At 39.3% G+C, this 25,615-nt stretch overlaps 2 protein-coding genes and 1 non-coding gene across 4 annotated transcripts; 2 read left to right on the top strand and 1 right to left on the bottom strand.

Annotated features, from left to right (window-relative positions):
• Positions 1-1,505: 1,505 nt before the first annotated feature.
• On the top strand, positions 1,506-9,138 carry LOC113515733 (ester hydrolase C11orf54 homolog). 2 transcript variants are annotated; one of them, XM_052896810.1, is made up of 8 exons: positions 1,506-1,644; positions 2,108-2,187; positions 3,249-3,347; positions 4,674-4,849; positions 5,876-6,055; positions 6,524-6,620; positions 7,762-7,928; positions 8,813-9,138. In XM_052896810.1, the coding sequence occupies exons 2-8, from the start codon at positions 2,109-2,111 to the stop codon at positions 8,984-8,986; spliced, it is 972 nt and encodes a 323-aa protein (XP_052752770.1). In that variant the 5' UTR covers positions 1,506-1,644; position 2,108; the 3' UTR covers positions 8,987-9,138. The 2 variants fall into 2 exon arrangements, with proteins under 2 accessions (XP_052752770.1, XP_052752804.1); XM_052896844.1 differs by lacking the exon at positions 1,506-1,644 and adding an exon at positions 1,841-2,010.
• A 1,008-nt stretch (positions 9,139-10,146) lies between these two features.
• On the bottom strand, positions 10,147-22,525 carry LOC113522305 (E3 ubiquitin-protein ligase rififylin). The gene is made up of 7 exons (XM_026907990.3): positions 22,064-22,525; positions 20,626-20,811; positions 20,023-20,151; positions 19,216-19,371; positions 18,908-19,126; positions 18,119-18,352; positions 10,147-17,183 (listed from the first exon to the last, which is right to left on the bottom strand). Exons 1-7 carry the CDS (start codon positions 22,320-22,322, stop codon positions 17,008-17,010), a joined length of 1,359 nt encoding a protein of 452 aa, XP_026763791.2. The 5' UTR covers positions 22,323-22,525; the 3' UTR covers positions 10,147-17,007.
• A 1,890-nt stretch (positions 22,526-24,415) lies between these two features.
• Trnas-uga (transfer RNA serine (anticodon UGA)) lies at positions 24,416-24,497 on the top strand. The gene has a single exon. It is a non-coding gene; the product is annotated as a tRNA-Ser (tRNA).
• Positions 24,498-25,615: the final 1,118 nt, after the last annotated feature.

Below are 25,615 nucleotides of genomic sequence, written 5' to 3'. Positions count from 1 at the left end.
GTATCAATCCGAACAATTCCTCAGAACACTCCCCATGATAAATTCGGTAGAAGATGCACAGAGATGCAACATCTCTGCGCAGTTTCAGTGGATCAAGTCGGACAGTAAGGCGTTGACTATCGATAATTCGAGCCGCCCCACTTTGAATGCGATCTAACGGAAGGAGTTGGTACTGTGGCGCTCCTGCCCACAGGTGAGAACAGTATTCCATATGCGGCCTGAATTGGGCTTTATATAATTTCAGGCGGTGTTCTGGCATGAAATATCGTCTCACCCTATTGAGCACTCCTAACTTTTTGGAAGCTATCTTAGCCTTCTCCTCCAGATGACCGCAAAACTGGACGTCGCAAGATATATCAATGCCCAGAATTCCTAGACTCGACTTTTTATCAAGGGAAGTGCCCTGAAAGTGAGGAGATACGACAAACGGCGTCTTTTTTGCGGTAAAAAAGACGCCGTTCATCAGGTGGGCCGTGAGCTTGTTTGCCATTCTAAGTTGTATAAAAAAAAAGTTTTAAGAGGGACGCTGTCGCCCATCCCTCGCCCTCTCTTAGTCGGCTCTTGCGACACCCACGGGAAAGGAAGGGGATGCCTATTCATGTACTAGTAATATGTCTCATCTTGCGATGCTTGCAGGTTTGATCTCGCACAATACAAACATTTTGTATTTATGTGTATGTTTGTTTGAATTGGTGATTATATGTATGGCTCTTTATAAATATAGTAAATAAGTATTTCTGAACGGATACGACATCATAACCTTAAAAAAAAAAAGAGCACATTTCTTTTTAAAGAGCTGGCAACACACTTGCAACGTCTCTGGTGTTGTGGGTGATCAAGGGCAGTCACTTAGCATCAAGTGAGCTGCGTGCTCGTTCGCTCCCTGTGTTATAAAAATAAAACTACGACCAAATAATTATAAGATGGAGTCAATCATTTTGTTCTATTATCGCTAGAGTTTTGTTAATAATTTACTATCATTGGTCATTTAATCAAGAATTTGAAATGTATACAATTTGTAGAACCTTTTTTTGTATCAGTCACGATTGAACTGACGAACCGAGTCAAGTTTTGGCAACAAGCTGACGGCCCACCTGATGGAAAGTGGTAACCGTCGCCTATAGACATGAGCAGTACCATAGACATAACAGAGTATACTGTTTCGCCCATGATACCCCTCATGCATTGCCATTCTTAAGGATTCAGGTGTTATTCCTCTGTACCCAGTAAATTCACCCCACCCTTCAAACCGAAACACAGCCATGCAAACACAACTGCTTCACGGTTGAAACACGAATGGGACACAGGTACCCAAGCAATCGACTTCTGTACAAAGTCTCCCTCTGGTCAAGTGAGTTCATCAAATGAATCACTACACTCCATCGTACAATTTTATAAGCTATTATTCTCATTACGTAATGTATATCAGTTGTTTTCCTGTAACGTGACCCCAGCGTCATAAATTAAGTATTAATAAAACAAATATGTGTTCTCTCTCGAGTGATATAACAAATCGGAACAATACGATAAGTACCAGATATAACGCTGAGAGTGTGAATACTCGTAAACATTGGGCAGACGGTGTGCGCTCGTGTACCGACTAGACGTCCCCGGTCGCCGCTCTGTGACTTCACGCATTGCAACGTACGTATATTATCCCATTGCTATGTCTCGAGCGCTCACAAAATGTACCGTATTGTATTATTTTGCGGTATAATAGCAACCGTAGAAGCGGGCGCTGCGACCTTGCAGGTAAACAGGTGCGAGGTGAGTAAAAGTGAATCAGCCTCCGTCACGATGTAGCAATTGACAAATTGGTTTACAAGCGACGGGGCATTGTCGCCGTGGAGTTCATTGGCACAAGTTCATAAGTAAAGTTAATATTATTAAAATGTTTTGTTTGTTTTTAAAGGCTGTTTTGTCGGAATAAATAGTGTTTAAGTTAATTTTAAACTTGCGCGTTGTTTACGCATATTTTAAATACACTATCGGGACTAAATAAAGAAGCAGGTATGTAGCTACTATTTACCTGCAAACATTTTCATCGCGTCGAGTTTCGAAAGCGTATTTAAAGTAATGTTTAATGTATTAATACGGTATTTTACAGCATGGCGACGGTAGATTTCACGAAAGTGACCATCAAGGAGAAACCGTTCTACAAACCCGATTTGAATGAAGTCGTCGAAGGTGAGTAGGTAAAACAGTTTTAAAATAAAGTACGTGAATAAATAAAATTTTATTGCGTATTTCAGTATTTATTTGTGTAGAATATATTTTAAACATATATTAATAGATTTAAAATTGAATTTAATCAAATAAAATTAAGTTTCTTTCGAGGAACTTTTAACGATAATATGGACTTCATTGAAAGTTCAGCTCCCACTGAAGTTTAGATGTGCGAAAGACATATTTATTTTTTACAGTTTTTTTAAGCTTTTTCTGTTGCTCTCTGCATGTGCATGTGCTCACCAGAGGCAGACTTTGTACAAAAGTCGATTGCTTGGGTACCTCTGTCCCATTCGTGTTTCAACCGTGAAGCAGTTGTGTTTGCATGGCTGTGTTTCGATTTGAAGGGTGGGATATGGCGTGAATTTACTGGGTACAGAGGCATAACACCTGAGTCCTCAGGAATGGCAACGCATGGGTGGTATCATGGGCGAAACAGTATACTCTGTTATTTCCATGGTACTGCTCATGTCTATAGGCGACGGTTACCACTTTCCATCAGGTGGGCCGTCAGCTTGTTTGCCATTCTAAGTTGTATAGAAAAAATGTACTTTTTAATATTATATTCAGATATAATGGTATTAATGTGAAGGAGAACAGATCGACTTACAACAATGACCCTACCAATAGATTTTCACTTTAGCTGATGTCAAATTATGAATATCAGGTACAAGATTTCTTGAAATGTCATTAAGGCTAGTCGACCTATTCGGTTAATGACTCCGACAACGAAAATGTTAAATAGCTAATAACGCCTGCATTTTAAACTAAGGCAATTAAACCGGCTGATCGCGTTATAGTTTTTTTCCTCAAAATTTAGTATAGTTTTTATTGATGTTTTAATTCAAATCACTGTGTTATATTTTTAAAATACCTACAACATCACACATACCTTGCATTGACACATTCATAGATCGCCTTGTTTTCCTTAAAGTAGAAATATTTCAAATGCTTGTTATAATAATTCTATGTAACGGAGCATGGTCGATGCTAGATATTTTTGCAAATATTTCTATTTGCAGTGCTGTCTCGTGGACTGAAGAATAACTTCGAGACGGTGAGCGTTTCCGCAGTGGACTGTCCTGATCTCACAAAAGCACCATTCAACCTGACATCACCAGGTAAATTATCACACCAAATCAATTTATTAATTGGGATTTTGATGAATGAACAATGTGTATACTTTATTTGCATTATACAATGTATGGAATAAGCAAGGCAATAAATATAACGATACAGTTGTATAAATACAGTAAGGCAATCGACGAAATTCCAAATTTACCCATGTTAAAGCCTGACATGTTAAATTTACATGCCATCTTTTTTTATTTATTTTTTTCTTCTACCCGATGTAATTATATAACAAAATTTTTAGTTGCACAAATGAACTCTCCCTGTATAAATATTTTTCCTTGAATAATATAAAGCTACTTTCGAGTATTTGCTCCACATGTCTTAAAAGACAACCCAGATTACCTAAGATACGTAGGTGAACACCAAGTACCTATTTTTCTTTTCATTTCATGCGATGTGCTCGTCTTTCGATAGTCTTGTATCAACATGGCGTGCTCATGTAATTATTCGTTCGGTTGGTATATATTATGTCATTATTAAACAATACATAGATTAGATAAATATCATAGGTACATTGAGTGATCTCTGTGACCTCACGCGAAACAAACCAACATTTTTTATCTAATATTTATAATACCTACATGTTTTGTTCAACTCGCGCGAAAATATAAATTTTTATTTCTTCAGTATATATATATATATATATATATATATATATATATATATATATATATATATATCTGTGTGTGTATATATATTTAATAGGTATGGTAACCCCACCTGCGCTAAAGTTATACATTGGCGGGGCACCAGTAATCAATAATAGGTGAGGAAGAAAAGATGATAGATGATGAATACACTTGAGCAAACCACGTGGAGGTCGGCAGTTAGCTATATTGCATCTTAGATAAAGAATTCATTCATCGTATTGACGTCGATTTTCAGTCACTGACCCTAAAATGATTTAAAACTGATGTTTTATTTGAGTCGCAGACATCACCTTACTACCTGGGAAGAAGTAGTCTAGCATTCTGCATCCTATACACGAGTTGTACGTGTACCAATTTTTATATTATACCAAATTTCATAGTAATTGGTCGAGCCGTGAAGGCGCTATAAGGTAACAAATAAATCCACTTTCATATTTATAATATTAGTAAGGATAATCATGTAGTGATTATAGTGAAGTGAGTATGTAGCTTTGAGTGGATAAATGATATCTCAGGTTTGATTCTCGGTTGAGTCAATTTAGGAAATAAATATTTTGAATGAATGATAACTTAATTTGCTCGAATACAGGTTACTGCGGTAGTTACTTAACCAGATAGATTGCCACTCTCCCTGTATAAAACAAACCAATTCCTTTTCCGTAGGGCTGAGCGGTGATGAGAAGCTGATCGAGCTGGGCGGCCCCCCGTACCTGGTGCCGGTGGTGCAGCGCGACAAGCTGTACGACCTGGTGCAGCTCGCGCGCCACCTGCGCCGCGACCCCGCCCTCCTCATCGGCGCCGGCGCCGGACCCTGGCCGCACGTCGGGGTCAACTGTGAGGTTGGCCGCCACTTGTATTTGTGATCGTAACCAGGGGTATACATCAAGGGCTTCAGTTTTGTTGCCTCTCGCCACGTTTGCATATTAATATCCACATACATATTGGTCTGGTCATATAGGGTTACACTCTGGGTTCTTTGCGCGCGTCCGTGTAGCCTAACTTTAAGCTGCAGCTTACTGTCCGGCTCGATCCACTGAAACTGCGCAGAGATGTTGCATCTCTGTGCATCTTCTACAGAATTTGTCATAGGCTCTCTGAGGAATTTTTCGGATTGATACCTGCTGCTGATTTTCCATCTGCTATAAACTAAACTTTCATCCCGACCATCTGGACGAGTGGCGGTCTTCCACCGTGCGTTTTTCAAGGCACTTTCCTCCACGCACAACCACTCTTTGGAATCAACTTCTAGCAGCAGTATTTCCGAATCGATATGACATCATAACCTTCAAGAAAAGAGTATATTCCTTTTTAAAAGGCCGGCAGCACACCTGCAATGCCGTTGGTGTTGTGGGTGATCATGGGCGGCGGTAATCACTTACTACCAGGTGAGCCGCATACTCGTTTGCCTTCTGCGTTGTAAAAAAATCAGTGCTTTGCTTTTAAGCAAAACTATCACCGAGCTGTGGCCTATTTGGGTCACTGTGGCACACATGTCGAAAACATATTTTTGTATTTTATCTTTTGTTTTATTTTTTTAATTCATTTGATAGTATGTATTTAGTTGTTAATTTATGTGAGTCATGAATGTAAAGTGTTTATCTATCTATCCACATTATAACTTGTCGAATTATATACATAATTGTCAATACTTCGTAGTGTGTATGTTGAAAGGAGCTAAGTATGAACATTGGGAAGCACAATCCAGAATACCCAATACCAAGATAATTCCGAGAAGTTCCGTTTCTTAAATTGGCTCAAATCGAGACCTTATTTACACGATGTAACCACTGCTTTACGGAGGTCGTCGTTCTAGAGTCGTCGATTTGAGGACAGTTTTAATTGATTGTCGTAACTTCTGTTTGCAGGGCATAATAAATTTCACTGTCCGCAATGGCTCGGTGGCGCAGGGCACGCGCGTGGTGACGGTGGAGCCGGTGGGCGCGGCCAAGGGCCGCAGCGGGTACCTGCAGCGCACGCTGCCCGCCTCCGAGACGCGGGTCGCGCTCATGGGCAACTACCTGCTCAGCGACGGCAGCCCCGGCAGGGTATGACATTTTATTCACAAATCCCATCTTCCCTCTGAACGAGGGTATATGGGAAATTGTTAAGGAAATCATCGGTGTATTGAAGTTTATTTTCCGAGGGTCGAGGTAGGGGGAGGGGAGGGGTTGGCCTCTTAAATAAGGCTCACATATATCATCTTTGTGCATAGCTGAAAGCTCTATTCGCAAACTGAAGTGGTGGGCACTAGCAATGTATTGTCAGGTTCACCTCTGTGTGGTTCTTTCTGGAAGACATCCTGCTTAATTCTTATGGAATTCGTCACGATAGGCTGACCTGCTGTCATCCTCACCTATCATCCCTTACTAGTGCCCCGCCACCGTATACCGATATTCCAGGCGGGGGTTACCATTCTATTATCATCCATAAAAAATGCTTCTAAGGATTAAAAATTTACTAATTAACATAGCAGATTCACGGCAGTGATCACGATATCCTAATTAAAATTTCAGGTTATCAGGGTGGTAGCTAAGAAGAGAACAGGCGAGGCCAACTTTATTACATCTATCAGGGAGACGCTCCAGAAACATTATGGGGACAAGGTGGTCGGTGAGTCATTATTTTTTGTACTAATAAGTAGATAAACACCTACCTACTTTTTTTTATTGTTTTAATGGGTTTGCATGGCTGTGTTTCGGTTTGAAGGGTGGGATATGGCGTGAATTTACAGGGTACAGAGGAATAACATCCGAGTCCTCAGGAATGGCAACGCATGGGGGGTATCATGGGCAAAACAGTATACTCTGTTATGTCCATGGGACTGCTTATGTCTATAGGTTACCACTTTCCATCAGGTGGGCCGTCAGCTTGTTTGCCATTCTTAGTTGTATAAAAAAAAAACCCGCGCTATCGGTATACACCGTGCGGGGCACCAGTGAAGGATGATAGGTGAGGATGAAGCAGATCAATCAGCCCATCGTGACAAATTCAACAAGAATTGTTCACGATGGTTTTCAGGGGGAACCACGTGGAGGTTGACCTAACAGGGCATATTGCTAGCAATAGGGCTGTCAAACTCTATTGCTAACAATCCCTTTCCTCCCAACACCTACCTACTGTATAAGGCTGGTCAGTTTTTTAAATGGGTGGTAATGGAATGATAACCCGCCTACGGTAAGAGGCATTAATGAAAAGACAGGTCAGTTACCTCATCGTGATGAATTCACTTAGAATTAAGCACGATGGTTTTCTGGAAGGACCGCGAGCAGGTTGATCAGACAGAGCAAATTTCTAGCAATGGGAATGCTAGTTCCCATTATTAACAATACCTTTTTCTCTAAGCTAGGTCAGTTGACCTGATCGTAATAGATGTATCAAAAATTTACTAGAGGGAACTACGTGGAGATGGATTTAATAGATAATTTTGCTAGAAGTGGAATATTGTTGGAAGGGCGAGGGATGGGCAGTAGCGTCCCTTTTAAAACATCTCTAAATCCCATCATGATGAATACACCTGTTGCCAATATATGGTAATCGCCTGCCAAGCGTAGCTACCACTGGCAAAACCCCCCAAGAGGGATGCTTATGTTCAGCAGTGGACAGTTAAAGGCTGATATGATGATTGCTAGAAGTGAAATTGGTTAAATTCTATTACTAACAATACCTTTCCCTTCTGACCGCGTGGAGGTCGGCCAGATGTGTTATGAGGTTGCTAGGCTTTATTACTAACAATCATCTCCCCCGTGCGCAGGTCTGGGCGGCGCGTTCGCAGTGCACGAGGGCCGCGTGAAGCACCACGTGATGCCGGGCTTCTCGAGCACGCCGCTGTGCAGCGACCAGGACGTGGACACCTGGCTGCACTACTTCGACATGCGCGCGCCCATCGTGCACCTCGGGACCCTCGTCACCGGCGACCTCGTTAGTACACCTCCACCTCTGTTTAGAGTTCCAAAACAGTAGAATGGCTCACTGTGCATGTGTAGTTACGATTAGCACGGGAAGATGAAGTTTGGGCGCTGACGCGTGTTTGAGAGGGGGTGAGATCAGATTGCAGCGGGCGGCAGGGAGTGTTCACCATAGAATTAGTGTATTTTTAATTAATAATAATTGAATGGTAACCATGCCTGCGCTAACGGTATACGCTGGCGGGGCACTAGTGCGACATGACAGATGAGAATGAAAAGCCAGGTCAATTAGCCCATCGTGATGAATACACCTGGAATATAGCACGATGGTTTCCAGGGGGAACCACGTGGAGGACGACCTAACAGGGTATATTACTAGCAATGAGACTGCGTGTGTAGTTACGACTAGTGCACGAAAATAGAATTTGAGCACTGAGGCGTGTTTGAGAGAGGATGGGGTCAAATCTCAGCGGGCGGCAGGGATTGCCTACACTGTCCTTTGGTACTATTGCTTATACAATATTAGCGTTAGTCATTCCATGTCGCTATTTACTGCATGACTGTTGGTAGCTTTTTGGTACGGTCTGGTACTGTTTGGTTGGGGGGAAAGGGATTATTAGTAACGGGGTCAAATAGCCCTATTACTAGCAATATACCCTGTCTAGTCGACCTCCACGTGGTTCCCCCTGGAAACCATCGAGACTAATTCTAGTTTAATTCGTCAGGATGGACTAACTGACCTACTTTCATCTTCATCTGTCATCCCTCACTGGTGCCCCGCCAGCGTATACCGATAGCGCAGACGGGGTTACCATACCATTATCACCCATTAAAAAGGTACTGTTTGGTACTGGTATGAGGCCGGGCGCTGTACAAACCGTGACGTGGTGTTGGCAGGACTTGGACCTGCGCGTGCAGCACTTCCACGGGTACAGCGCGCACGGTGACGGCGGCCACTACCACGGCGACACGACGCCCGACGTGGTGCACTACGAGGGCTACTTCGCGCTCGCCTCCACCGTGCTCAGGATCGACCCGCCAGCCAACACGCACACGCTCGCACGGGACTAGACACACGCCACGCACGTCACACACCCCACGCACGCACGCTACACGTGTGCATGGATAAATTTGTTCTAATACATGATTAATTTTTTTTTTTGTATATTTTAAGGAACATTTCCTCGTTATATTTTTTATAATTACACAATGTAAATATTTAATGGGAATTTATTTATAAAATAATAACAATTTTGTGGGTGTTTTTGGTGGATGTCACCATACCGCGTGACGAGAACCTCGTGAAAGCCGAAACCGAGAAGAGAAAATATCTCGACCTGGCTCACGAGGTGACCGAAATGTGGGGGGTGACGTCCACCGAAATCATTCCAATCGTTATGTCGGTGAACGGTCTTATCCCAACCAGTCTGGAACAACATCTCAGACGGTTGGGATTCCGAGGCGGCTCACTCCCGGGAAAGATGCAGAAAACGGTGCTCTTAGATTCTGTTCGCATTGTACGCCGGTTTCTCTCCCTGGGTCCCTGAACCCCGGCCGACTGTGCTTCTGCCGGGGGTTAGTTGCCATCTCCTCTCCTTAAGAGGGGAGATGTGAATTTTTGTAGAATTTAAAAAATAATAATAAACTCTTTATTGCGCACAGTAGAGATGTATACAAGGAGTATTAAATATCGATTATATATTTATATATATAAGGGAGGTGGTTGGAGGGTGAAACACACTCGTCGATCGACTGTAAATTGACTGTCGCGTGTATTTCGGGACTTTACATGATAAATGCTCGGATTCCAACTAGTTATAATGTCAAATTGTATTTTTTTGTTTATTACCTTATAATACCGTCAGTTATAAACCAATTTGGAATTTCACGAACATGTTACGAATGCGTGGAACGTTAAATAACTTTAAATAAGTATTTGTATAACGTAACAGTTAATATATAATTTAATCGTGGCTAAACCAGTTATTTTAATTTAAAAACTAAATTGCTAAATTGATTTTGATATATTTTTTATTGGACCAATCTGTAAGTACCTATATTATAGTCTTTAACTGTCCACTGCTGGACATAATTCTCCCCCATAGACTGCCACAAGTAACGGTCCTGAGCCACCAGCATCCACAGACTTCCTGCAAAGCATTCGATATCGCCGCTCCGTCCACTGTATCTGCTCTGTTTACATAATGTATTTAAAAAAAAACAACATCATATCGGCGTGTATTATGTATTTATTCGTCGAAGTGATATAATTATTACATGGAATAAAATAACTTTGTATGTATTATTAAAAAAAAAATATGGCTTGTATATACACGAACGACCTGTTACATATGGAACGCTAACGATATGTAAACGAACCAATTAGAGTACAAACTATAAGGGTGATTGGATATATTGCTCGCTTAAATACGTACTATAACAGACTGACTGGAAAATATACAAGATTATGCGTAAAAAAACAAATAGGAAATATTAAACTAATGTAACAATAAGAGATATTGATGAATGCAATGAAAGCATGTCTCGTTCGTTCACGCAACCTTATACTAATATGAAATTAAAATATACTTTGCCAACTATTTACACTGAAGCGACTCGACACACTGCAATGAACCACACCACGATTGTTTCTTATATTTTAATACACTATTATAACCCAGTGTTGGACATAGGATAAGCCCTTTATAAAAGCAAGACATTTCCTAATATTTATCGGTGCTTTAACTGGACATATGCCAATAAGGCACATACTACACAAGATGGGTCTATTTTCGGACACACTGTGCAGACTGTGCGGGGAGAAATCGGAATCCATGGAACCTCTTCCTTCCCCGGGTGTCATAACAGGCGACTAAGAAAGGCGAGTGAAGGGCAATAGCGTCCCACTTAAAACATCACCAAAAAACAAACTGCAGTTACCAATTCGCCTGGCAAGCGTGGCCAATACTGGCAAACCCCCCCCCCCCCAAGGGAGAGGCTATGTTCAGCAGTGGACAGTTAAAGGCAACATTGCTGATATCTAATAGTAATAATAATAAAAAACAAATTCTTTGAAGAGGTAGAATGTTATGAATTGTTACTAATTTAATTTAGGCAGTATTTCTATGTTAATTTCAACACAACTCGGTTACCTTTTTATTAAGTAACATTGTAACAAACCACCACACACCCTGGCGTGGTCGCGTGAGTATCACACCAGTGTAAATAGTGACGTAATCAGACACAGCCTGGTCGCTAGCAGTCTACTCGGTAAATAACATAAATTAATAAATTTACAATATAAAATTATGTATTGTTCGCTAGAACATTGTTTTAACACATGGTAATTCAATATTGAATCGTAACAGTCCCACTGGTGGGACATCATTTCTTCAGAGCCTAAAAGTTCGGCCACTTTGCGTGCTCAGTGCGAATAAGTGGTACATATTTGGTAATCAGAAGTCATTTAGAGTTGCCCACTTAAACCCTATTTCGCTCTTCTTTAGTACAAGACTCCATTTTTGTTCTAACGCAAGATATCAACACGAGAATGGATTAAAATACACATTGGAAATCAGTGTGAGATCAACCGAATAAACTCTTTAAAAAAAAAAAAAAAACATACTACATAATATATATAATAAATTTCAAAATTATAAAAAATACAGCCATATTGAAGACTTATTTGTTAAAGAAGTTAGATTCCAAATTCAAAATAAATATTTTTGAACATTGAATTGTTGGGATTTTTTTATTTTAATTATATATATATATATATATATATATATATATATATATATATATATATATGTTTAAATTATATCACTGTATCATATACATTATAAACATCAAGGACATGATTAATGATTTAACTTCCTTAACACTAACCACATAGTGCCGATTACCACAGATTATAAAAAGATGTTAATTTTAAATATTACATTAATACTAATACGACTTTCATACAGAAATTTTGATTCGAGTTAGCCGTCTCCCGTCATCGCCGACGTGCCGAACCCTGAGCTCCCCGAGGGCGAGTCTTTATAACAGCAAACAATACACGAAACTTTGAGAATTATTGCCAATTGTAAAAAAAAAATGCATTTCGTAACACGATTGCTGCCTAATTGCTAGGAGAGTTAAATGTATATTTCTCCGACTATAGTGCCATTTGCAATAAGTCTTAAAACATCTCTAAAAGCCTAACTGCGGTTGCCAACTCCGTGCTACGTATGGCACCTACTAGCAATAGAGACATAAATTTGTTTGCAAAGGCAGTACTAAGGTTCGCTTACTAATTACTATTAAGTAATGAAGATTGATAATCATTGGTATATTAACGAATTATTTAACGAAGGAGGGAAGGGGGGGGGGGGGTTGGTCTGTTAAAAAAGATGCGTATGTACTCTCAAATGAGTCTTTCTGAAGTTTACCTCTCATCCTTGGGTGGGAGGGCTCACTTGGCCCTCTTTAAACACGCCTATATTGACAGCAAGCATGCAATTTTCGGCTGTCGCAAACAATTTGCTGTTATAAGGAATCACCGTTCCCCTCCGAGCTGTTAGTGGTCATTTTGTGGTAATATTTGAACCGCAACGACCGCTGACAGTTTGTCTAAGTATAAAACATTTCCTATCTTCGTGTAGTAGTGTCCGACCGAAACAGGTTTTACAGTCGAAACCGAACTTTCGGCCTTGGCCTCAGTTTCGGCCGAAACTGAAACCGAAAGTTACTGAATCATATTTCAAATTTCTCTTCTATACTGACATCTAGTGTATTTTTTACACAATTATTTACACAAACATACAGATAGTTAAAGGGTAATAATAAACACTAATTAAAGCATTTAACAAATATGTCTTATATATTTATATATAAAAACATGTTAAAATTATAACTTATTCTTAGAAGTAAACTTAAAAAAAAAAAACAAATTTCAGTTAGAATCACACACAAGATAAAGTTTCGGTGCGGCCGAAAGTTTCGGCAAATTTTTAGCCGAAACCGAAACTAAGGTCGAAAGTAGAATTTCTGGCCGAAACCGAATGTTCGGTCGGACACTAGTAACACAACTAATCCGTGCCTTCAGCCGCTTATTTTCATCACAATATGCGCCTTTTACATACCATTGGATTGAACATTTCTCTGACAATTTCCTAACTCGATTTAAACAGGTTTAAATATGACAAACTGTAAATTTATATTAAGTAGATTGATGTCTAAATAGGCAAGTTGTAACCGGAACAACATCTTATTTATATAATACTTTTCTAATTGGACGCTGTATGTACTTGATGTTATTAAAAAAAAAAAAAATAGATGTTAGGAATAATAGAAGCCGAGACAATATTTTTTACAAAAATATGTCTGTAAAGTAAAAAACTGCTGCATTAATTCAAATGTGGGTTTCACTGTTGTACTATTGTTTGTGAAGGTTTAACTTAAAAATTTAGACGTTCAGATTTATTAGTTTATCGACGTCTAAAATCCGTGCGTACGAAGTAGCGGGGAAAAGCTAGTATAGTACAAAATCAATCATCCTAACAGGAATGCAAAGTTTGAGCGTGTGAACAACAAGTCTGTTGATTATTTACACGTATGTATGACTTTGTATGTCTCGTGTATATCACAAGCAGAGGTCGAGCGATGAGTAAGCAATATGATTATGTATCACGATTAAATTTATGATCGATTTAATTGTGACGCTGCGTTGTAATCTAACAAAACAACATCACTATTGAAGAATTGACCTCGATTATTGGCCAAATAGTGATGTCTCCCATTGTCCAGTGTGTGATATCATCGATGATGTTAGTGTGGTACAAATATCGAATTTGAAAGAAGAGAAGAGAAAGAAGGGAAGAGAATAAATAATTCTTGCTTCATTTTCCTGTGGTCCTGGCATAGAAAACCACACCTTCTTTTCCCGTGGGTGTCGTAAGAGGCGACTAAGGAAAGACGAGGGATGAGCAGCAGCGTCCCTCTTAAAACATCTCTAAGGCCTAACAGCGGTTGCCAATCCGCCTGCTAAGTGTGGCTATTAACTGGCCAAAAACCCCGTAGGGGAAGGCTTATTATGTTCAGCAGTGGACAGTTCAAAGCTGATATGATAATTCTAAATAATAAAATTTTTAACACCCCTGTAAATAATTGACGCTCATTAACTCTTTCGGTGAGCAGTGAAAGTAGATACAATCTCATTTGAGAAATCAGTTTACGAAAGCGATATGGTTAAAGAAGGAAAAAGCCTTAAAAAATAAAAAAGTTGAGGATTAAACCGGTTACAATTCCATTTTCAATTAAATGCGGACTTAAATTAAAATATACTCAAATACAATTCCTTTTTGTTATAAAAATGTATCGGGGACGAATACTAACAATACAATAAAGTCGTGATAAACACAGCTTTACTTATACACATATTATGAAGTTTTACTTGGGTGCCCACTTTTAATGTAATTTTGTTCACAATTTTCATGCAAATCAGATTGGCTAAGACGCTGAAGTTGGTCTTTTTTTTATACCACGGAGGTGGCAAACAAGCATACGGCCCACTTGATGGTAAGTGGTCTACCTTCACTTCTTCTTTTCTACATTTTATTAGATATGTACATTAAATTCACAACCTTTGGATAAATAACGAGCTATTGTGTAACTCACTGGTTATTTTTTAAATTTTACCAAAGCGTGGACACCCTATTGAACCGCAGTGCGGACGCATCTCCTACGATTTCCATTACTTTCAGGACAGCTACGATTCACTGGTTATTTGATTAGAATTGTTTTATTTAATTCCGCTACCATTAGTATGTGTGACTGCTAGTGTCCGACCAAATTTTCGGTTTCGGTTTCGGCTAGTTTCGGCCAGAAATTCTACTTTCGGCCTTAGTTTGGGTTTCGGGCAAAAATTCTACTATCGGCCTTAGGTCCGGTTTCGGGCAAAAATTTGCCGAAACTTTCGGGGACGCCGAAACTTTGTGTGTGTGTTTGTGTTGTGTGTGTCTAACTGAGTTTTTTTTAAGTTTACTTTCAAGAGTAAGTCATAATTTTAACATGTTTTAACATATAAATATATATGACATATTTGCTACATATTTTAATTAATGTTTATTATTACCTTTTAACTATCTGTGTGTTTGTGTAAATAACTGTGTAAAAAATACACTAGATTTCAGTATAGAAGAGAAATTTTAAATATGTTTCAGTAAGTTTAGGTTTCGGTTTCGGCCGAAAGTTCGGTTTCGGCTGTAAAACCTGTTTCGGTTGACCACAATTATTACTATCAGAAGTGCCATAACCTTAGCCATTCGGCGCCTGCGAAGGGTCAACACTAGGCTCCGAGTGGAGATCTAATAACTTGCCTGAAGATGCCTCGTTTAGACGTGAAATACGTGTCGCAAAATGTGCGCGAACAAAATGGCAGCCGAAAATTGATGGTTTGGTAGTAATGGCGGTCGGTTAATCTTCGAGTACTGGTATTTACACTAATGATAGCGGAATTAAACAAAACAATTAGAAACAAATAACCAGTGATATTGATGTCTGTAAGAAAACACCTGAATCAGTAAAATAGTAACTAGATAATAGAGAACGGTGTACTTTTCCAAAATGTTTTCCCAAATTACCACAAAACATACAAACACTTATGAATATGATTGTTGAATTGCTAAGTATTTTACTATATGTACATTTAAATAAGTATTGAACAAGCCTCATGTAAATTATAAAAAAAAAATGTAATAATGTTATTTACACAACAGTGCCGTAACACAGAACTAATCTACTGGGATGGCACAGTGCTGTTCCAACTAGGGTTGCCGCCACCACTTGTTTATTTTTATTTTTTTAGATATTTATTGGTAATCATAAACGTTAAAATAATCAAGTATGCTAAAAGAATTTTATAGACAGATGTTTACAATTTATTTTACTCAAAGATTGTTTTTTTTTTTTTAAATCATTGCATTGTTTATTAGAAAATAAAAAGTTAACCATCATTTCGTATATAATGGAAAGGCTCAGTTATTAGATTCTAAAAATGTTGTGAAACTAATTAGTAGCAATAAATTATTAAACTATATCACTACTTACTTTAGAAAAGTATGTTTCTATTCTAATTATTTCGATTCAATATATTTTTTCCTATATTTAATACTGAAATAATTAATTTGTTCAAATAAAAGGTGTCAGTGGCAACCCTAGTGTTAACCCCTGGCAGATCGACATTGAGTACTGAACTTATATCGCGCTCGTTCTAGTGTGACGTAGCATGGTAATGGTCGTATTCTACTGTCCGCGCACCACCGTTACTTTCAACTCAGCAAGCCGATGGTGACCCGTGGTGACGCGACGCGAGTTGCGGATACAGATAACATGTGACGTAATTAACTAGACGATGGCCCGCGGCGCTACCGGACGCCCCGCGTGACCCCATAACATCGAGTATAATAATATAATAAACACATACAACATACCAGTAGCGATATCACCGACCACGGAGTATTTATAGGTCATCGAGACGGGATTTTGTATTTCTGTGCATGTTTACTTAACATTTAACTTTTTTTTTTTATATCTTTAACGCCATTTAGCATAACAGTACTACAACAGTAATAGCGTTTGTTACCGCTAGATGACGTTGTATATAAACTTTTTAATATAACTCTAATACCATAGAAATAGCAATTTTGTGGAGATTTTTTAATTGCAAAAAAAAAAAAAAAACTAATATTAATTTAATAATACTTTCTTGAAGTCTCTGATACTTTTTAATATTATTATGTATTTATTTTATCAAAAATGAGAAGTGACATTTAAAAACCTAGTTGTATTGGCTTCGGCAGAATAATAATTATTGTCAATTTACATATAACGATCAGGAGGCATTTCCAAATAAATAGTCCGATGTCAGCGAATCGCACTATGAACATAACGAGTTCTCGTACGCAAGTCGAAGCGCGCTGATCATAACAGATCGGCGCGACTAACATACGAGCAGTATCTTCTCTCCTTAAGTTTCATTAGCAACGTAGTACATTTAAGGACTGCAGTACCCTGCGGCGGCGGTGGCGGCGGCGGTGCTGGCGACGAGCTCAGGAGCGGAAGACGCGGACGGCGCGCACGACGTACTGGCGGCAGATGGGGCACTCGGCCAGCTGCTTGGAGCACGCCGTGCACGCCGCCATGTGGCCGCACTCCAGCAGCACGCACTCCAGCGGCGCCGCCATGCAGATCTTGCAGCACTCCTCCAGCGGCAGCTTCTCGATGTCTGCCACACAACACATGCGCTCTCTTACTCCTCTCTCTCTCTCAGTAGTACTGATGAGTGTTGTGAGTGCTACCTCCCGTGTCCTCAGGATGGCAACGCATGGGGTTTATCATGGGCGAAACAGTATACTCTGTTGTGTCCATGGTACTGCTCATGTCTATAGGCGACGGTTACCACTTTCCATCAGGTGGGCCGTCAGCTTGTTTGCCATTCTAAGTTAAATAAAAAAACCTCCCATCACATTTACTACTACAGGTCAATGTGTTACCCTGCATCTTGCCCAATCATTTTTTATATGTCTAAGAACAGCGTGTCAATGTCAGTTTGACTAAATATATTTACTGTTACCTTTCTCAACAGTTAAAGCACTGGAGTGTTGGAGCTGAATTAACTTTCTTATCATAATTTCTAATATAGCAGATCAGGGGGGGGGGGAGGAGGAGGAGAAGGGATTGTTAGTAATAAAGAGGTTAGTCCCCATTGTTATTTCTGTCAAGTCGACCACCACACGGTCCTCTGGATACCATCGTGGTTCATTCTTGGTGAATTAGTCACGATGGGCCAACTGACCTGTTTTCATCCTCATCTATCACCCTCACTGGTGATATAGCAGAGCGATATATCACCTTGTACTTTGTCTATTTATTTGTTATTTGTAATGGATGTTACATCATTTAGCTCCAAACAAGGTAGACAAGTTTATATTGGGACTATAGATAAGTTTCACCGCCATGTTTAAAAGGTGTGTGGCAGTAAAACTAAACATATAGAGATATGGCCTGAACTATGGCCTGACTTTATACGATATAGTATTAAGCTCACCACTTGTACAAAGTTTTATTGTGCAATGAAGAATAAATAAATAAATGCAAGAGATGTACCATATGCAGTGTTGTTTACATCTGTGTATAGGTCAGCTCGGTTGTTAAGCGTACCGTCATTGTACTGCTGGTGGTCCCGCCAGAGCAGCCGCGCGCGGTTCAGCAGGTCGGCCCGCTCGAGGCAGCCGCGGTACTGCACGCGGTTGCGCGCCAGCAGCTGCTTGAGCTGGCGCACGCTCAGCGCCTCCAGCTCGGCCGCGCTGCGCAGCTGCTGCAGCGACACGTCGCACGTCGCCACCGTGCCGCCGCTGCCGCCGCCGCCGTCGCAGCCGCGCTCGTCCGTCGTCACTGAGGATTGTTTTATAGACTTTACGACATGAAGATTTTCGCCGCATCAATTTTTTTTGTGCGCATTGATTTTGCTTATTCTGAACATTTTTTTTTTATACAACGTAGAATGGCGTATGACGGCCCACCTGATGGAAAGTGGTAACCGTCGCCTATAGACATGAGCAGTACCATGGACATAACAGAGTATACTGTTTCACCCATGATACCCCCCATGCGTTGCCATTCCTGAGGACTCAGGTGTTATTCCTCTGTTGTACCCTGTAAATTGACGCCATATGTCACCCTTCAAACCGAAACACAGCCATGCAAACACAACTGCTTCACGGTTGAAACACGAATGGGACAGAGGTACCCAAGCAATCGACTTTTGTACAAAGTCTCCCTCTGGTGAATACACCTGGAATTCAGTACGATAGTTTCCAGGGGAATTACGTGAAGGTAGACCTGACGAGGTTTACTGCTAGCAATTGGACCGGTACTTCGCAATACTAACAATCCCATTCCCCTCCTCCACTACTACAGCAGACGTGTGGTCCCCGCGCGGGGCGGTACCTGCGTCGTGCTCCATGAGCGGCTCGTCCTGCAGGCTGGCGCTGTCGGCGGCGTCGCTGTGCGCGGTGGGCGGCCGCAGCTCCAGCTCGGACGCGGCGCGCTGCGGCGTGGCGCCGAGCCGCGCCGCCGCCGCCGCCGCCGCCGCCGACACGTACCGCGCCGCCGGCGACGACGGCTCGCGCTCCACATCCTCGCTCTCCGTTATCAGTATCTCTGAATCTAAAATTAAAGGTGAGAAATGACAGGTGAGGATGAAGTCAGATTCCTTGTTTCGGCGTGGTGAATTTTAGTGTGCAAGCATTTCGTACCGTTAGGCAGCGGGTCGGCGGGCCGCGTGACGAACTCCCAGCCCTCGTCCACGTCCTCGATCTCGTAGCAGTCGGCGGAGTCCCTGTTGGAGGTGACGTCGCTGCTCTCCTCCACGCGGGGCTCCGGCACCGGTACTGTGATGTCGCGCTCGCCACCTAAATATACCCATTTACTTCTAAGTTAGTTGGTGACCCATCTATTCAAATTAGGCTTCATAGTGGGTTTCCTGATTAAGTTCAGTTGATTAAGATCCAGACAGAGCGCACAAAAACAATAATTATTCGTTAACCTATTTGTTTAGGGGGAAGGGATTGTTAGTAATGGGAAGGTTAGTCCCCGTTGCTATCAATGTACCCTATCAGGTCGACCTCTACGCGGTTCCCTCTAGAAACTATCGTGACTAATTTATCGTTGAATTTGTCATGATAGGTTAATTGACCTGCCTTTTCATGCTCACCTATCACTTCTCACTGGTACCAACCAATGTATACTGATAATGCAGGCACCATATTATTACCACTCATTAAAAGATTTTTTTATTTGACTCGTCGATAATTACCGCATATAGAAACAAAAAACTGGCTAAGGAGTTTGACTCGCTCATTCCGTACAAAATATAATTAAAGAAATTTGGAAATAATTTTTTTGTAATGTAGTTTTTTTACAGTTTTCTCTTGATATTTTCTCCTGTTCCTAAGAAAATTAAGTTATAAGTTTTCATAATAAAAATTCATGTACAGACTTGGATTTTTACGATTTTATTATAGTTTAGATATAATTCGATAATGATGTATTAGTAAGTATACCAGGGGTGGTAGTGAATCTTTCCCGAGGCGGAGTGCGTGGTGTGGGCTGCGCGGGCCGCGGCGGGAGTCCCGTGTGCGGGCTGGGCGGCGTCGCAGCGCCATGCGCGTGTGACGCGTTATAACAATTGCCTATAAATTATAATTAATTGCAAATCCATTATCAAAAAGGCCATTGTTTGCCATTAAAAAAATAATTTAATGGCAAACAATGGTCTTCTTCATAGTAAATAGATTTTGTCTCGTTAGATACCATGATCTTTTCAGAGGACCTAGACTAAAACTAGACTGTGATACGATTTCTGATATCAGTCTAACCAATGGTCCAATCAAGAGGAAATTTATGGATAAATTATGGGATATATTAACTAACACTAGTAACATTTTAATGTCTGCCAACTTTTTTGATAGGAAATCTCGAGTCTCAGTAGCTACTAACCTCTATGCAGATGATTTCAATTTGCTTTACAACATTATTCACGTAAGATTTATTTTTGTGCAGCCGACTGAAAGTACTAAGTGGCCGATAGACATAAACAGCAGTGCAGACATGACGGAATAAAATGTGACATTCCCAGTATATCTCATGCGTTTTATGGCACATACCGTGCGGTGGCGGCGGTGCGGGTGGCGGCGCGCCGCGGAGGTCGAACGCATTGTTGATGAGGACATTGATGTTGTTGGTGAAGCCCTTGAGGGTACTGAAGGGGCTGGAGCCACCGCGTGGGCCTCGTCGCCGGTACGCCGTGCTGTTCACATGCGATACGCACAGACTCACTAACTCCTCTTTTTCTGCAAATATGGTTTTACAATTACAGGCTGATCCCTGCAGCTTGACCCACATGAATTTGTTTATAAAATGTCCCATGTTAAGTAAGGATATAACCTATCCATGTATCAAATATTATTAAAATCTGTTTAGCTGTTAAAGCATGATTGAGTAACAAACATTTAAACAAATTTAGCAACTTTACATTAATAATATTCATGGATTCATAAAACAACCTTTCACAAAATAAACAAAGGTACTTACAAATAAATTTGTCGATTTAATTTAACCAGTAATGTATTTTAATGTACATTATATGTTCTCATAGTATAATGTAACTTTATTAAACAACAAATGTGAAAAACATGTTTTCATCATGCCTAAGAACAATCATAATAATTGAGATTTGATGTTATCTCAGTTAAAAATCATAATTGTTGAGAACCAATCAAGGCATAAATTGATGAATTCATTGATTGATTCTTTCTCGATTGATTGTATTAATTTAGTGTCAAAATGATTGCTAAATGTAATTATGTTGTACAATTTTAATTTCTTTTTTATTACCATATAGAATATGTCAATCAATTTATAACTAATGTACTATAGAATTATTATTTATAATTCTTGAAACTAGTAAATAATATTTCAACCTGTCAATCATCCACTGCTGAACATAAGGTTACCTTATATTTTATACAAAAAAAATACAGCCGACTCACCTACAAACTTTTTATTCTTACAATGTCTAACTATACTTGTTATATATATTGATACATTATTTAGATAGATTACATTACCAAGAACAAAATCATGGTGATGTGACAAAAGCTACCTATTTACAGCTAATTCTTTTAAAAATCTTCTTTATATAAATATTAACAAAAATAATTATTTCATATCATTTTCAATAAAATGTAAATTACATTTTTTTAAATTATCTTTTTACTTACTAAAATGAATAATAATAAATTCAAAATTAATAAAAACATTAATTCCTGCATAGTTCTGGTCTCTTAGTACTTATGGTTTATCCAGGTGAACTACAGGTAAATAATATACATGTGCTCTCCTTGGGGATATAACAACAAACACCCATTATATATATATATATATATATATATATATATATATATATATATATATATATATATATATATATATATATATATAATAATCATGTATTAAGTATAATAATGTCATTGATCAATAACAAAAATAGGGTGGCTTTTGAGGTAGTTAAGGATACGATTTTACAGTAAATCAAACACATACCGACACAACCCCTGGTGGAGACGTTCTGTCGCTGCAGGAAGCACTGAAGGTCGCGCACCTTTAGGTGAGCGATGGTCTGGCGCGACAGGGGCCGAGTGGAGAGCACCCGGCAGGGCGCGCACATGGCGCCGCCGCCCCGTCGTAGGCACCCGCTGCAGTAGTATCGTTCACATTCACTACACGCCCGCTTCCGCCTGAACACACTGAACTGCACGGCGCAGCTTTCACAAGGCATCTTATCGCAATCTCGTACTATCATCTAGCATACTCCGCGTAAAGCCCTATTCTGACAATAGCAGTCTTATGGTGTCACAACGTCATTGTGAAAAAGTTACTATCGTTTTAGTCGTTGTACCTCGCATATTTTTATATTTTTTTTAAATATTACAATATTGCACTAGTATTTACGTAAAAAATCAAAACATCTATTTGACAATTGGCAATTGCAATTGACAGAATGACGTTAGGTCGCGCAAAGATCAGTGTTGCCAATTTATTTTTAGATTTATCTAAACAGTGTAAATGTTTTCTTGGTGAATTGAAAAACAACAACAATTTAAAAGAAGGAACTAAAAATTTAAATAAATAGTTGTTTATCTATTACTTACCTTACTCAGTATATTTAGTTGTGCAAATTTTATATTTTGCATAAAATATAAAATATTAAAAAAAAAAAAAACAAAATGTTTCTAAAGTATAAACATCCTCAATGTTTTGGAAAATATATACTTTGAGTAATTATAAGAGTAATATTTACCTAAATATATACGCTTTTTTCTTTCGTTTAAAGAATGATTGGAGTTACGATTAAATTAAATTACAAGACGACGAGAGAAAAAACGGGCGATATGAGCCCAATATGTCAAAATTGGTAACACTGGCAATAACTTGAGATGACATGACATTCTATTCCGACAGTAACGTTCCGTTACACTGTATCTAGCTTAGTATCATACTTTTTTTTATTTAAGCGATTAGAATTTAATACGGCGATTTACTGTTACCGAGACATATCCAGAAAGATAAGATTTATTGTCATGATGCCATTAAATATTAGAGGAATATTTTAGTTATCTATTGTCATAGATTTTACGTGTCAAACAGCTATGAAAGATTTTCAGTTTATTAAAAATTAAAATTCTGGCGAATTATACTTTCATTTTTATTAACTACCTGATATGAATATTACATTTATTAAATAATAATTTATTGTGGTGGTGTGGCACAGAATAATTAGAGGGGCAGACCACAATAAATTCGAACTGATGATAATCATAGCCAAGAGTAAAAATAATATTTATATTTATTGTGTCATAAAACGAGTTATAGAAAGTTAATCAATGTGATAAGAGACGGACAAATGGCGAGTTTAGATGGGAGTATAACAGTCCGCTTTATAAATCGTCATGTTTAATTACAAGAATATATCACGATGGTCCAACTGACCTGCTTTCCCATTCTCACTGATCAACCTTCACGATCCCTTACTGATGCCTTTCTAGCGTGTAACGTTAGCGCAGTCGGGATTATTAATCCATTAAGACCCATTTAGAAGACCACTCTTCACGTGGTCCTTCCGAAAACCATCGTGGCTAATATATGTTAAGTTTGATAAGATGGGTCTTTCGTCTTGCCTTCATTTCAGTAATGATCTCCTATTGATGTTTCGTCAACGTATACTGATTTTTTTTTATACAACTTAGAATGGCAAATAAGCTGACGGCTCACCTGATGGAAAGTGGTAACCGTCGCCTATAGACATGAGCAGTACCAAGGACATAATACTGTTTCGCCCATGATACCCCCCATGCGTTGCCATACCCGAGGACTCGGATGTTATTCCTCTGTACCCTGTAAATTCATGCCATATCCCACCCTTCAAACCGAAACACAGCCATGCAAACACAACTGCTTCACGGTTGAAACACGAATGGAATAGTGCAGGCGGTTTATTCTATTAACATTCATTTGACCTTGGCTCTCATTCTCACTTGGTTTGTAGGATATGAAATCTATAATATAAAAAAAACAATTATTGGAACGGGCACATAAGAAATATTATATAACAAGTTTACAGATATATTCGTAATGATTTTTACTGAAATTCACCGTCATGCGTTTTTTTTAAATATAATTTCCAATAAGTCTAAGTACTAAATATTCTATCACTTTCATATGTTCTTCCATGGACGATCACATTGTTACTGTATTTCAAACCCATACTGCTTCTGTTATGCTTATTGTGCTTATGTGTTACGGTCCCATGACAATACATTTACATTTGTGTAAATACAGTTATTCTATTGTGAAATGCGTTAAAGAGCAGATGTGTTTTTCGGAACATGATTCAGAGCTGAGGTGTCCGAGTGGTTAAGGAGTTGGACTTGAAATCCAATGGGTTCTACCCGCGCAGGTTCGATTCCTGTCCTCAGCGAGTGGTCATATTTAATTTTATGTTTTTTTTTATGATAAGATGACAAATAAGCACATGGTCCATATATTAGGAAGTCGTAACCACTGTCTGTAGACATAAGTAGAGCCATGGGTATCATATACCTATCATATACATATGGGAATTCTGATGCCCATGGTACTCTTCATGCGTTACCACTCCTGTGGACTATGGTGGTATGCCTCTTTACCCTGTAATTTCACAGCCACACTTCACCCTTTGTAAACGAAACACAGCTGAAAAGCGGATGGAACAGGGATACCCATGCAAACGATTTTTGTACAAAGTCTGTTTTTGATAAATATCTGGTTTTATATACTAGCTCTGAAATCATTTTTAATACATTAAGTTTTTAGAAAAAATAAATTAATTTCGATAGTAAGTGATACCGTCTAAGACTTAAAAAGACATGGATGTATTGTGTGAGGGACGATATGGCCAGAAGGGGAGTGAATGCGGAAATGACTGGGAATAGAAAAGAATGGAAGAGGAAAACATATTACGCCGACCACAAATAATAATTGGGATAAGGGTAGGAAGAAGAAGAAGAAGTAAGTGATGCCGTCTAAATTCAAAACTAAGACCTCAGATAAACTTTTCCATTATATTGCACAATGATGCTTGCATTACATGAAGTCGGTGAAACTGTATCTTCATTATTTGCTCATCACTAATCATAATGTTGCCGTGTGGTCCCAGCATAGAATAGACCACCCCTTCCTTTCACGTGGGCGTCGTAAGGGAAGACTAAGAGAGGGCGAGGGATCGGCAGCAGTGTCTCTCTTAAACATCTCTGAAGCTTGACTGCGGTTGCCAATTCGCCTGCCAAGCGTGACAACTGGCAAAACCCTCCAAAGAGAAGGCTTATATTCAGCTGTGGACAGTTAAAAGGCTGATATGATGGTGATGAAAATTATAATGTTACATGATTTTATCACGTTTTGTGTGAGTTGAGACAAGTTAGATGTCAAGATGGTGTCAGTTGATAGGACTAATATAATAATATCACGGGTATCGTCAAGCCATTCTATAGAATCCTATTTGCCAAAAAAAAAAAAAAAATAGAGAAACTGTAAATTTTCCATAAGGATATAATTCAG

Source organism: Galleria mellonella, unplaced genomic scaffold (genome assembly GCF_026898425.1).
Source record: "Galleria mellonella isolate WM207_F2 unplaced genomic scaffold, CSIRO_AGI_GalMel_v1 utg103, whole genome shotgun sequence".
Classification (NCBI taxonomy): Eukaryota; Metazoa; Arthropoda; class Insecta; order Lepidoptera; family Pyralidae; genus Galleria; species Galleria mellonella.
This window is presented reverse-complemented; position numbering and strand designations above follow the sequence as displayed.